The sequence below is a fragment of the Uloborus diversus genome, unplaced genomic scaffold, assembly GCF_026930045.1.
Source record: "Uloborus diversus isolate 005 unplaced genomic scaffold, Udiv.v.3.1 scaffold_14, whole genome shotgun sequence".
NCBI lineage: Eukaryota > Metazoa > Arthropoda > Arachnida > Araneae > Uloboridae > Uloborus > Uloborus diversus.
Genome location: NW_026558098.1, coordinates 2,292,585 through 2,306,551, shown reverse-complemented (window position 1 = coordinate 2,306,551; position 13,967 = coordinate 2,292,585). Strand labels below are relative to the sequence as shown.

The 13,967-nt window shown below is 32.1% G+C and overlaps 1 protein-coding gene across 1 annotated transcript in view; it reads left to right on the top strand.

Moving 5' to 3' along the window:
* The first annotated feature begins 5,173 nt into the window (after nucleotides 1-5,173).
* The window catches only part of LOC129232800 (dihydrolipoyllysine-residue acetyltransferase component of pyruvate dehydrogenase complex, mitochondrial-like), a 56,505-nt gene continuing 47,711 nt past the window's right edge, over nucleotides 5,174-13,967 (top strand). Inside the window, exons 1-2 of the mRNA XM_054866900.1 lie at nucleotides 5,174-5,371; nucleotides 10,647-10,741. Coding sequence (XP_054722875.1) covers nucleotides 5,256-5,371; nucleotides 10,647-10,741 — 211 coding nt within the window. The 5' untranslated portion in view covers nucleotides 5,174-5,255. The remainder of the gene's footprint in view (nucleotides 5,372-10,646; nucleotides 10,742-13,967) is intronic.

Below are 13,967 nucleotides of genomic sequence, written 5' to 3'. Positions count from 1 at the left end.
TACTACAAAAAATTTTCTATTTAAGCGATTGTTCATATAAACCTGCTTAGAATTTTATTTTATGAGTAAATTTTGTTTTAAACAGAGAAACAAATTTTATATTTTAAAATGCAAAATTTGTGAAATTTTCGATGTTTTTGTGAAGCCACTGATTTTATAACTTGATTTTTGTGAAGGTACCGAAAAACGGTAGCAAAATCAGCCTGTATTGGGCCCTGTCTATGTATGAATGAATAAGAGTAAATTTCATGAACTTGTTGGCTTTAATGGCAACAAGATGAATAAAAGTCTCAAGGAAAAATGCAGCCAGTTTTCTGTCGCCGCAGATCTCCAGTCTGGAGGTTATCCTCAAATAGATTTTTCTTCTTATTGTATCCTCTCTTTTCTTTCGCTTACCTGACACCCCTACAAACATTTTGGAGGGTGCTCAAGCACCACAGCACCCCCAGAGTCAGGGCCCTTGTCAAGGACAAATCCAGAAATTTCCCAAGGAGGGGGGGGGCATTGATTTTTTTTACTTGCCTCTCCTTCTACGTCTCTGATTTACACATGGGCTATTCCACCGTCAGGTGCGTGACAAAAATACGCTTAAATTTCATTAACATTCCGTCATATCTCTTAATATTTTAATGAAACAGGGGTAAGCAATGTTTTTAATCTTTATATTTGACACAAAGATACTCCTGACCCAATTATATTTTTATTAAACAATTTTGTTATTTAAAATAATATTTATTAATGTGGGTCGCATGCGGGACATCCAAAGCCAACCTCTAGTAACTTGCTTATGAACAAGCTAATATTTTTGCTCTATTAATACAGCAATGACAAAACAAATTGTAGATTTTGAAAGTTTTGGTTCCAATGTAAAGGAAACATATCTCATTAGTTTAGAAGTAATTATTTAAACCATTGAAAAAAAAAATGTAGGTGTATGCCTTTTCCATTGAAAATGGTCATTTCGTCCCACACATTCCTATACAGTAGAAGACCGTTATAGCGCACACCTTGGGACCAGAGCTCTTGCGTTATACAGGTTTTTGCATTATATAGATCATTTCACAAATTTTGAAACTAATATTCAGAACATATCTATATATTAGCACTTCAGAATGAGTTTTATCTGCAATGAGTATTAAAGCACCAATATTACAATTACTTGTACACAAATAAATATGTTTCACAATCAAAGTCCTGCACTTCTGCAAATTTCATGGTTTGCATAACAGCTGCATTTTCAAGAGCCAACCGATATTTTCTGTTTCCTATGAGTACTAATTTTCAATTTAAAAGCTTTGAATTAAGATGGAAAGATGAGAAACTATTTCAAAATTTAATTTGCCTTACAATTTTAATGCTTGCAAAGCAAAACAGAGGGATTTTTTAAACTTCAAAACATATTGTTTATTTCTGAAAAGTTGTGCGTTTTATAGAAAATTGCATTATATAGGTTGGCGTTATAACGGTCTTCTACGTATTTCATAAAAAATAAATAATTTTTGAAGAAACTTTTTGCTCAAGAAGTCACCCATGCGTTTGTGATTTCTTAAGCAACAAAATTTTGTTCATCATCCTTTTAAATTATTATTTTTTATGAAATATATGAAGTGCCACTAAGCGGGACAAAAATTACCGTTTTCCGTGGAATGGCCCACATGCTTGGGAGGGGGTTGCAACATAATTTTTATGTGAAACAACAAAAATTTAGAGATTTAACCTAGGAGAAGGAGAAGAGCTCCCAGACCCATTTCCCATTTCCGAAGGTATTCTAAAACTGTGTTTTTATAACCTCAATATCATAATAACTTGAAGAGAATATTTCAACATCCACCTTCTCTTAACATCATCAAATACTTTTCTTTTTTTTTTTTTTGAGGATCTCAATTTTGAAAAATTACGTGAACCTTATCCCCTCTCTTAACACGACGTGAAATGGTCAACAATCGATACTTTATGACTTAAATTTTGAAAAATGTCTGGGGGAAGGCTTCGAAACCTCTCCTCCTACTCAAAAACATCAACAAAGATTTTTAAAATTGCCTTTTTGAAACTTGAATTTCAAAAGACTCTGTGAGGGAGTTTCAAACATCCTACGTTTCCGTAACATCATCAAAGATGGACTTCACTTGCGATTTTAGCGCTTCAATTACAAAACATTGACGATGCAGAGTCCTTCAAGGAAGGGGCGATAGCCCCCATCACCCCTCTCTTGTATACGTCCTTGTCCCTAAACATATTATGTATACCAGGGTATTAAGTATACCAGGGTTGGCAAAAACCCGGGGTTTTTTTAAAAAGCCCATGGACCCAGGGTTTTTTTGGGTTTTTTTAAATAAAACCCAAAAAAAACCCAACTAAAGTTGGGTTTTTTAAAAGAAATGTGGGTTTTTTTTGTCCTTTTTTAGGGAAAATGTGGGGTACTTGTAGCATATTGTAGCGTAAGTATATGGACAAAGTGCAAAAATTGTCTTCGGGGAAAAAAAGCTGGAAAACTAGTTAAAATTCAGCATTTTCTGAAGAAAAGTATGAAAGACAAAAAAACCTAAGTATTGTGAAGTTTCGGGTTTTTTAATTTTCATTATTACCAACAGTTAAGGCAAAGTTACTTCTCGAGTGATAAAATCTATTGTTCGTTTTTAATTACTACATTTTTTTTTTGCATTTTACTTTATTGTATTTATTTTGTTATGCAAAACTACTGTAGAACCTCAAGTAGTTTAAATCCCTTTTTACTGAATTCCAGCTTAATCAAGACATTTCTTTGAATTTTATGCTGCCTGTTTTTCTATTTCTGTGTACAGAGTTAGAAATATTCAACTTTTTCGTAAGATAATGAATATACTGTATCTGTTCTGTCGACCGTTTGAAAAATCTGTTTATTTCTAAAAAATATACCTTGTGTTTATTCGAGATTTGTGATGTGTTGGTTAGCAGAAAATAATTCACATGAAAGCCTTTTAACTAGATCAGTTTCCTCTGTACACATAGAGAAAATCAGACGTGACAGGACTTGGTCGAGATAATTTGAGTTATTTATTGACCAGTTAAAGAAAAAAGTTAAATACATTTATTTAAAATCTTTGAAGTATTTTTTTAATGCGGTTAAGAGTTAAGAAATACTATTAAAGTTCAAAATTCATTTTTTATGTTCATTGTCTGTGGTAAAGAACAAATAAGAAAGAAGTTTAAATTGTGAAAGTATTTAAATTAATTATTTAAAAAAAAAATTCTCAGAAAATTTAAAAAAACCCAAAAGTGGGCTAAATAATGGGTTTTTTTAAATGGGTTTTTTAAAAAAAACCCATTGGGTCCAACCCAATTGGGTCCAATTCGGCCAACCCTGTAGTATACAGTACATACTCTCGATATCACAAAGTTTAAGGGACGGTAAAAAAAATCGAGATATCGAGTTTTCGAGATAACAAGGTCATAATCACAATAAAATAGGTAATTATCTTAAATTTATTCATGATACTTAAAAATAAGTGGAAGCGTGTAATGAAAGTTGCAAAAAAGTCTTAATGCAATAACAAAAATTTTAATTTTTTTAATTGAGCCAAAAATAAGAGAGAAAGAAGAACGCTCTAACAGAGTACCAAAATGTAGCGATTTACCACGATTAAACTTATCAAAGATTTGGATTACCAAGTTGCAGAAACAATTCAAAACAGTTTCGAGCACCCTGGTACAAAAGAAGTTGAACAAAGGATTGCACCATTCCTTGTGTCTCTAAAGGAGTTTTCCATTCATCTCCCTTTTTTACGGAGGTGGTCAACGAAAAAGGCAAAAGAAATGGGTGAAAACGTTTTAGGTAAGTTTTCTCAGGACTTATATTTTCTGACCCCCCCCCCCCGGGGCTCTACAATGAAAGTAGCAGTAGAAAAGCTTCTCCAAATTATTCCTAACCTTTGAGAGAAATAATGAAAGGTGTGAGAAATTTCAAGAAGCATTCCTCGAGCTGCTTCGAGACGACAAACTGCAGTTTTTCTGATAAAATTACACTTGACTTCAAAAAATATTCGACATGACAAGGTTTTGATTAAGCTCTTTGACACAAGAATGAAAAATAACAATAGATAAATATGCAAAATCAAGGGGGAAAATAATCTCCCCCCCCCCTGCGTTCACATCCATACGCCACAATGTTATTATTCATTATATACACATACAAAAGTGACGACCAGCAACAAGTTCTGGGCCCAGCTAGACTGGTCCTAGTCAATTTACAATCCCCAGTGAAGATCAATGGCCCTCTCTCTTATAACTATCTGCTCCCTTGCTCATCACCACTTCTTCCGGTAAGCTGTTCCAAGGTTCCACTACCCTCTATAATAATGATTTTTCCTAATATCCATGTTAGCCTGAGATTTAAATAGCTTGAGACAATGACCCCCTTGTCCTGTTTTCAGTGCTAAACTTCAGCCCCGTAATATCTTTCATTCTAATAAATTTAAACAACTGAATCATGTCCCCTCGGTCTCTTCTTTGCTCAAGACTGTACATGTTTATCCTTCTAAGTCTGGAATCATAGTCTAAATGAGAAAGTCCATTTATTAGCCTTGTAGCCCGCCTTTGAACCCTTGCCAATACATTAATATCTTTCTTAAGATAAGGAGACCAAAACTGAACATCATACTCCAAATGAGGTCTTACCAAACTTCTATATAAGGGCAGAAAAACATCTTTAGATTTGTTTGAAATAGATCTATTGATAAACCCATCTATACGGCTAAACATAAATAAGAATGATGTAAAATAAATAATATGACAGCTAAAACTTACCATAAGATGTCAAATCCTGTTTTCTTTTGTTGTTTTCAATTACAAAATCTTTAAAATACTGTTCTTTTTTAGCAGCAAAAAGTAAATATGACTATGACAACAAACTTTTTTGATGTTCGCCGCGATCTGTGATGTTTTTTTCCCCCGGTTGCAGGTAAGACATCCAATGGCAATAAATTTTAGCGGAACTTTTTTGAAACTTTTAAAACGGCTGCGGCAGCAAGACTTTTGAAACTTGTTATGACCACCTTACCGTAACTCTGCCCTCAAAAAAAGTTTAATAACAAGAAATCAAGGAAATATATCAATATTTTCTAGTATGCTGAAGCGGAGAGACTGTGATACTGTAAGTATCATATCTCTCCTGTACGCTTTGGCGTAATGTAATGTAATGTCTCGCTCGACTCTGACCTTACCAAACATTGATGGTCGCCCGGTGCGTTTGATAGGATTAGTTTTGGAAAAAAATTTGAATGTTAAAGATGTTTAGGTTTAGGAATATCGTTTCCTATTGTGCTAGAAGTCATTGTAGGAAAATAGATCTAAAATTGCTCCACACTAGTAGCCGCCGAATTTCTTCGTCCCTTAGGTAAGCTTAAGACATATAGGATTACTCGCAACATGATATCCTTTTAAATATATCATTATTGTGCTTATTTAATTAACATTTCTTCATATGTAGAAATATTTAAAGTGGTGATGCATCAGAATTTATGTAATTGTAAGGGCAAAACGAGTGGAATTAAATCTGCATATGGAATTGCTTTGAATTGATTTTGAAATATATATGTTTAAAAAAACGAGATGTTGAAACACTTGCTTTACGTACATGTAATTGAAATAGTTTTATTAAAAGGCGAAACCATTATGTACAGTGCATAAATTTCCGTATTGCGAGATATTTTTTTGAATATTATTATTAGAAATAAATAAGTGCTTGGGTAATTGTACTTTAATTAACAACGATTGTCGCACAAAACTCTTCATATATGTTAGATCCTTGTTTAATTGTAGGAACTTTACAAGGAACATAAACTCGACTTTTATGTGATGCAATTAAATTTTGAAAATTTCAAGAGGTAATATTTGATTAATATTTTTTTAGCTCAGTATCTTATGAAATAAGTTTGTTAGTGCACCAAGAAATATCAATTAAATATAGTCTGTAGAGATCTTCAAAAATGGTTATAACCGGCTTAAAATTTGTTAAATATTTTATCAAAAAATAAAGGAAGGTGGAAAATTACAGAAAACAGTTTTTCACTCCAGGGAATACCTTTGATTTAAAATAGTTGAAATTCAAATGCAGATTTGGTCTCAGTTTAAAATGTTTAACAAATTTAAATCTATGGACTTTTTAATATTTTGTAATCAAATTTCTTTTATGTTTCCAGTTTTCTGTCGCATGTGAATTTCATTTTTAGGGCCCCTTTTCCAGTCTCATGCCTGTTGATCAGGGTTGGCCGGATTGGACCCAATGGGTTTTTTTGAAAAAACCCGTTTAAAAAAACCCATTATTTAGCCCACTTTTGGGTTTTTTTTAATTTTTTGAGAAGTTTTTTAAAAAAGTAATTAATTTAAATACTTTTACAATTTAAACTTCTTTTTTATTTGTTCTTCACCACAGACAATGGACATAAAAAATGAATTTTGAACTTTAATAGTATTTCTTAACTCTTAACGGCATTAAAAATACTTCAAAGATTTAAAAAATATATATTTAACTTTTATCTTTAACTGGTCAATAAATAACTCAAATTATGTTGACTAAGTCCTGTCACCTCTGATTTTCTCAATATTTGTAGATTGTACAGAGGAAACTACTCTAGCTAAAAGGCTTTCATGTGAATTATTTTCTGCAACCCGACACGTCACAAATTTCGAATTAACAAGTTATATTTTTTTTAGAAATTAACAGGTTTTACAAATGGTCGGACAGAAAACAGTATGGGATGTACAGTACTTTCATTATCTTACAAAAAAGTTTAATATTTCTTACTCTGTAAAAAGAAATAGAAAAACAAGCAACATAAAATTCAAAGAAATGTCTTGATTAAGCTGGAATTCAGTAAATAGGGATTTAAACTACTTGAGGTTCTACAGTAGTTTTGCATAAAAAATGAAATACAATAAAGTAAAATGCAAAAAAAATAGTAGTAATTAAAAACGAACAATAGATTTCATCACTCAAGAAGTAATTTTGCCTTAACTGTTGGTAATCATGGAAACTAAAAAATCTGAAACTTCACCATTCTTGGGTTTCGTCGTCTTTCATACTCTTCTTCAGAAAACGCTGAATTTTAACTCGTTTTCCAGCTTTTTTTACCCCAAGACAATTCTTGTGCTTTGTTCATATACTTACGCTACAATAAGCTACAAGTACCCTACATTTTCCCTAAAAAAAGACAAAAAACCCACATTTCTTTTAAAAAACCCAGCTTTAGTTGGGTTTTTTTTGGGTTTTATTTAAAAAAACCCTGGGTCCATGGGCTTTTTAAAAAAAACCCGGGTTTTTGCCAACCCTGCTGTTGATGGTGCAGTTGATTTTTTTTTTCTGAGCAATCACGAATTTCTTATTGTTCTCATTTGACTGTTTAAGGCGTCCATCTGTCCATTGATTTTATTTTTGCCACCATTAGTGGATTTTTAGAGAAACTCCACTTTGTCCATCCTTTTCCGATGCTGCTCCACTATCTCCAACTTGCATCCATGCCCTACACACACAACGCACATGCTTGCACTCATAGACTCGTGATTGTAAAAGACATCATTTGAATTCAAGATGTCAAAATTAGAATGTTTTTTTTTTTTGTTTTGTTTTGTTTTTTTTTTGTTTTTTTTTTTTTGCAGTATTAATCAAGGTTGGCAAAAACTCAGATTTTTTTAAAAAAGCCCATGGACCCAGGGTTTTTTTTGTTTTTTAAAATAAAACCCAAAAAACCCAACTAAAGCTGGGTTTTTTTAACAGAAATGTGGGTTTTTTTTGTCTTTTTTAGGGAAAATGTGGGGTACTTGTATATTGTAGCGTAAGTATATGGACAAAGCACAAAAATTGTCTTGGGGTAAAAAAAGCTGGAAAATTCAGCGTTTTCTGAAGAAAAGTATAAAAGACTACAAAACCCAAGAATGGTGAAGTTTCATTTTTTTTAGTTTCCATGATTACCAACAATTAAGTCAAAGTTACTTCTCGAGTGATAAAATCTATTTTGCGTTTGTTCGTTTTTAATTACTACATTTTTTAATTTTTTTTTTTTTTTTTTTGCATTTTACTTTATTGTATTTCATTTTGTTATGCAAAACTAATATAGAACCTCAAGTAGTTTAAATCCATTTTTACTAAATTCCAGCTTAATCAAGACATTTCTTTGAATTTTATGCTGCCTGTTTTTCTATTTCTGTGTACAGAGTAAGAAATATTAAACTTTTTCGTAAGATAATGAAAATACTGTACATCCTATTCTGTTTTTTGTCTGACCGTTTGTAAAACCTGTTAATTTCTAAAAAATATACCTTGTTTATTCGAGATTTGTGACGTGTTGGTTTGCAGAAAATAATTCACATGAAAGCCTTTTAGCTATGAGTAGTTTCCTCTGTACAATCTACAAATATTAAGAAAATCAGACTGACAGGACTCAGTCAAGATAATTTTAAGTTATTTATTGACCCGTTAAAGAAAAAAAATTTAAATATATTTATTTAAAATCTTTGAAGTATTTTTTAAATTTAGTTAAGAAATACTATTAAAGTTCGAAATTCATTTTTTATGTCCTTTGTCTGTGGTAAAGAACAAATAAAAAAGAAGTTTAAATTGTGAAAGTATTTAAATTAATTTTTTTTAAACTTAAAAGTTGGCTAAATAATGGGTTTTTTTAAATGGGTTTTTCAAAAAAACCCATTGGGTCCAATCCGGCCAACCCTGGTATTAATGTGGCAATATATTGTATAAAAAATTTTTTTGCTGAGTTTTTAGTCGGCATTTAGTATTCAATATTGTCATCATCAGATCTAGATAAAATTTATAACTATCTGAAATCAAATGAGTGCTTATAAATTTTCTGCAAACAAATGCAATATTCCTGAGTCTTATATCACGATAAGAGAAAAAATGTAAAGTAGGAAGTGAGTAAATTAGTACTATGCAACCAAAATGTTTTTGCCAATTATATTTACTGCTTTCATAATATTTACTGCTTTCATAATTGGGATACCTCAAAATTAGAGATTAACGATTGTTGCTTATCAAAAAAAAAAAAGTAATATTATAGAAGTTTGTTTTAAAATGCATCAAAATTTTATGCAAACTTTGGAAATTTTCTACGAACGGCATTCGTGTGTTCGTCTATATTATCTTGATCTGGTCACCATTGTTTATGTCAATGACAATCAGGGAAAAATTTGCCAAAACGGGGCTAGTCGCAGAGGGGCCTTTCTTAAGAGCAAGGGTGCATCCCAATACCGCAAAGATGTGCCCCAAATCACCCCTTAAAAAAAGTGAAAAATACCCCTTGACATTGCCCCCCCCCCCTAAAAATTTAAATTTTGTAGTCTGCGCCATGTGTGGCATCTTTGGTGGGCTCCAGGAGCCAATTGATACCTTGGATAAAAGACGCCCATTATTTTCCTATTCGAAACTACAAAATGGTGTAAAGTATTTTTTGAATGAGACTGCCATTAAGAGGAAAAGTACAGATTGAATGTAACCTGCTTTCATGGGCACTCGTATAGGAGGGCAATTGGGGGCTCAAGCCCCCCTTAGAAATAAGAACTTTCATGCTTTTAGTACTTCTTTCTTTGCAAAAATACAAATACAAATACAAAAGTGACGACCAGCAACAGGCTTTGGGCCCAGCTAGACTGGTCCTAGTTCATTTACAGTCCCCAGTGAAAATTAATGGCCCTCTTAAAACTGTCTACTCCTTTGCTCATTACCACCTCTTCCGGTAAGCTGTTCCAAGGTTCCACTACCCTGCTAAAATAATAATTTTTCCTAATATCCATGTTAGCCTGACATTTAAATAGCTTGAAGCAATGACCCCTTGTCCTGTTTTCAGTGCTTAACTTTAGCCCCGTAACATCTTTCGTTTTAATAAATTTAAACAGCAGAATCATGTCCCCTCGGTCTCGTCTTTGCTCAAGACTGTACATTTTTAGCCTTCTAAGCCCGGAATCATAATCTAAGTGGGAAAGTCCATTCATTAGCCTTGTAGCCCGTCTTTGAACCCTTTCCAATACATTAATGTCTTTCTTAAGAGAAGGAGACCAAAACTGAACAGCATACTCCAAATGGGGTCTTACCAAACTTCTATATAAGGGCAGAAGAACTTCTTTAAATTTGTTTGAAATAAATCTATTGATAAAGCCAAGCATCTTATTGGCTTTGTTGCTAGCAATGCTGCACTGTTGGCTAAACTTTAAATCCTGACTTATTAGGACCCCCAGATCAGTAACCGGAGAATGGCCGGAGAAGAAATGCTTTTGCATTTCTTCTCCGGCCATTCTCCGGGTACTAATTAGGGGGTCCTAATAAGTCTTAATGAATAAGTTATCAAAAAGTTTCAAATTTTAATAACTCGAACCTGTACTGATATCCGTTTCTATGGGGATCTTGGTAAACCTTGGGGGAGAATATCTAAGCCCACCTTGTAATTTTGCCCGTGGGCGCCCATGGTAACCTGGAATCTTTCAGTAAACACCCATGCTTTTGTTTGTCTTTTTTTTTTTTTGATATTCTTCTATAAAAAGTTAAAACCCTGGTGTAAGTAAATCAGTTTGTTTGTCTTTTTGACTCTTTTCAAGTTCGCTTTTGTAAAAATATCTTTGGTATTGTATTCTATATTATAATGAATGTAATGTTCTTCTTATAGGTTAACATTGTGCTATGCGAACTCTACAAGTGTGCACTGTAACCGTATAAAAGGAAAAACTAATTTTTTATCATCAGTTAGAAAGTTTTCTTCTGGTAAGAATCTTTTCCTTGGTAATCAATTCTTTGTAATGAAGATGTAAATAGCATTTTTTGTATAATAGTATTAGAGATGCAAAATTTCTGAAAATTGTGAAGCCATGGAATAAAACCAGTTCTTTTCCATTTTTTTCTTTAAAAATTGAAATAAATAAATAAATGGTAAAGTTGATTTTTTACAAATTAAAAAATACAGTTTAACTGAAATATTTTCACCAAAAACATAAAAGTATTTATTATTTAAAATGTATACAATCCATTTTTTTCTTAACAAAAATTTACATAAAACTTTTAGTTTTGGAAAAAGTTGGTCTTTCTGTTCTCTAACTACCAATAGCTTTCCTTGTACAAAACACCAAAAAAAAAAAAAAATCCAAAATTGACAAATCATTGTCCACTTGTTTATTTTGAGTCAGATTTAATTTTTGTAAATTGTCAAAACAGTTTTTTTTTTTTTTTTTTGTAAATTTGCAAGAGTAAAAGACGAAGTTGCATTCTTCTTTTTTTTTTCCAGAAGTTTGTTACATAAATTTATGCATGTGTGCATACATTTATACAATCACTTTAAATGGACATATATTAAAATTTTAGCTTAAATATTTTGCCAAATTGCAGTTTTTATGCAAAAGTTGCAAATAGTACTTTTTTATCAAATTATCTTATTGCTTACATTATCAAGGTTAGTGTTTCATTTGGGATACTAAACATAGTAAAATTGTTGGAAAAAAATTGGAATTAAAATATTATAATTTTCTGACTGCATTATTTTTCTAGAAATTTCAAAACTTTCGGTTTTTGCGAGGGGAAAAAAAAAGGTTTTTCTTCAAAAAGCTTCAAAAAAAAAAAAAAAAATCTTTCTCCAAAATTTGAGGGGGGGAGGGTTCCCAACCATTCCCAATTCCAGTCAGTATTAATTTATTTGGAGAAGCAACTGGGCTGAAGGTTCCTGTTTCAAAACGAATATTTTTTAACTTTATTTTTTATAGCAAGGCTTTGCTGCCCTTTTTTTATGTTTAGTATTGTCATTGCAGGATTTTTATTTAAATTTAAAATATGTATTGTACACATTTATGCTCTATCATGCAGATGGAAAAGGGACTTTTCTCAATCTTAAATCTCAAAAGAAATAGTCTGCAGATTCAAAGACTTCTAAAATCTCATTAAAAGTAGTCTGCTGACTAGAAAACATCCAAAATCTCACTAGAAATAGTTACCATGTTTGAAGATGTTGACTGTTCATGAATCAGAATTCCAACAATTGTATGACATCCTCCCAAGTACTGACCACGCCCGATGTTCCTTAACTTCGGTGATTGGATGAGAACCGGTGTTTTCAACATGGTATTGATGTCATACAATTATTGGAATTCTGATTCATGAAGAGCAGTGGCGCACACAGAAATTTTGCAAGGGGAGGGTCCATAGTTAAAAGTCCCATTTTCATATCATACTCCAATATGCCGTCAAACACATTGACTTGATTTTATTGATTCTTGCGAACAAAAACAGTAAAAAGTAAATTATTGAATAAATAATTAGCACTATTTAATAAAAAAAATATTAGTAACAGATACTTAAAATTACCAGAAAGCAAACAAATTTATGCAATGTATTTACTTTTATCATTGTTCATAAATGAAAACAGGTGCCCAAATTCAAGTATAAGAAGCATCAAGTTTGAAGAACAAGAAAAATCTCATTTTAACCTGTAATTGGGTCATTTCATGTCAAGTGATCCAAAGTTTTTTCCCTCACCTTTTTGTATTTCTTTGAAATTTGGCTCATCAATTGTACCCTTTGAGGTAATCAAAAGTTCAAATTTTTAGATTTTTATCTCAATTATTTTTTTATTTATGACACTTTGATTTTTCGAAAAACCCGCTTTTTTTCATGGATGTTTGAACACAAAATGGACGATAACTCAGCACCAAATATAGATAGAAAGATTTGGTAAAAAGCATTTTAAAGTACATGAGTTGCTGTTTAATTGGATATGCAACATGACTTATTTCAAAAAAATTTTGAATTTTAAAAAATGAAATTTAAATTTTAAGTTTAAATTTCTCAGAAAAGGTATAATGAATTTTTTTTTAAAAAATTCACAAAAATTTGGGTGTATTTTATCTTTATTTGTGCAAAGTTTCAAGTTGGGATCTCAATGGGATCATATTTTTATGAGTTTTTAAAAAAAATTTGACTTATGAAATAATGACATTTTTCAGATTCTAACTAGTTAAATATAGGGTTCTCTTACTAAGGATGGTCTAGTAAGTAGTAATTGATCATGGCTATGCTTGAAATGAGCTGACATGAATTTGTAGATTGGTACCCCCCCCCCCCCCCCCCCCCCCCCCCCCCCTCCCTCTGCCACACAACCACTTTTTATCTTTTTTTTTTTTTCAAAACTGTATTTAAAAAAAAAAACTGGCACGTAAGAGTTATAATCATAATAAACTGGGATGCACGCTGCTAAACATCAGTAGTGACTAAGGCTTATAAATGGGGGGGGAGGGGTCATAAAAACTAAAAGTCAGAAAAACTTTAACAGACAAATAGAACCACTCATTTGCAGCTTTTTTTTTCTTTCGGAAAGTGGGACGATGGGGAAGGGAGAAAGGGAGGGGGGAGAGCAGTCTGGAATGAAGCTTAACAACATGGAAGGTTATGCTCAAACTAGCAAAATGTGTTTGATCTATAACTGCTTTTAATATATTTATAAATAGATCTCGCTGCATTGCTCTCCTTTACAATTGAAATTAAAAAGAAAACTAGCATTAAAGAAAAGAAGACCGCCGCACTCCAAATGTTGTAGAAAGACAGTTTTATGCGGAGATACATATGATCTGATACTTAGATTGATTTTTAGTTTAGTGTGAAAAGAATGAAACAACATGGGGGGAAACACTCCTATTTTGCTATGATCTGGGGGCAAACTATTTCTTTCCTCCCTCCAAAATTGAAAGTTGGCGCAGGGATAGGGGATGAAATGAATCATAACTTTCCTTATCAGATAGTAAATTAATCAAGTACATTTTGTGAAGTTCGAATTGAAAAAGAAACACTTGGTCCGAAAAAAAAAAAAAGCGTCAGGTGAGGCGTGATACTGGTATAGTGTTAATCGTATGTGTGTGTGGGGGGGGGGGGGGGGTAATGTACTTCGTCTTGCTTTAAAGAAGAACATTTACCAGCTTTTAATATGCTTTCTATTCATTTTGTTTTATTT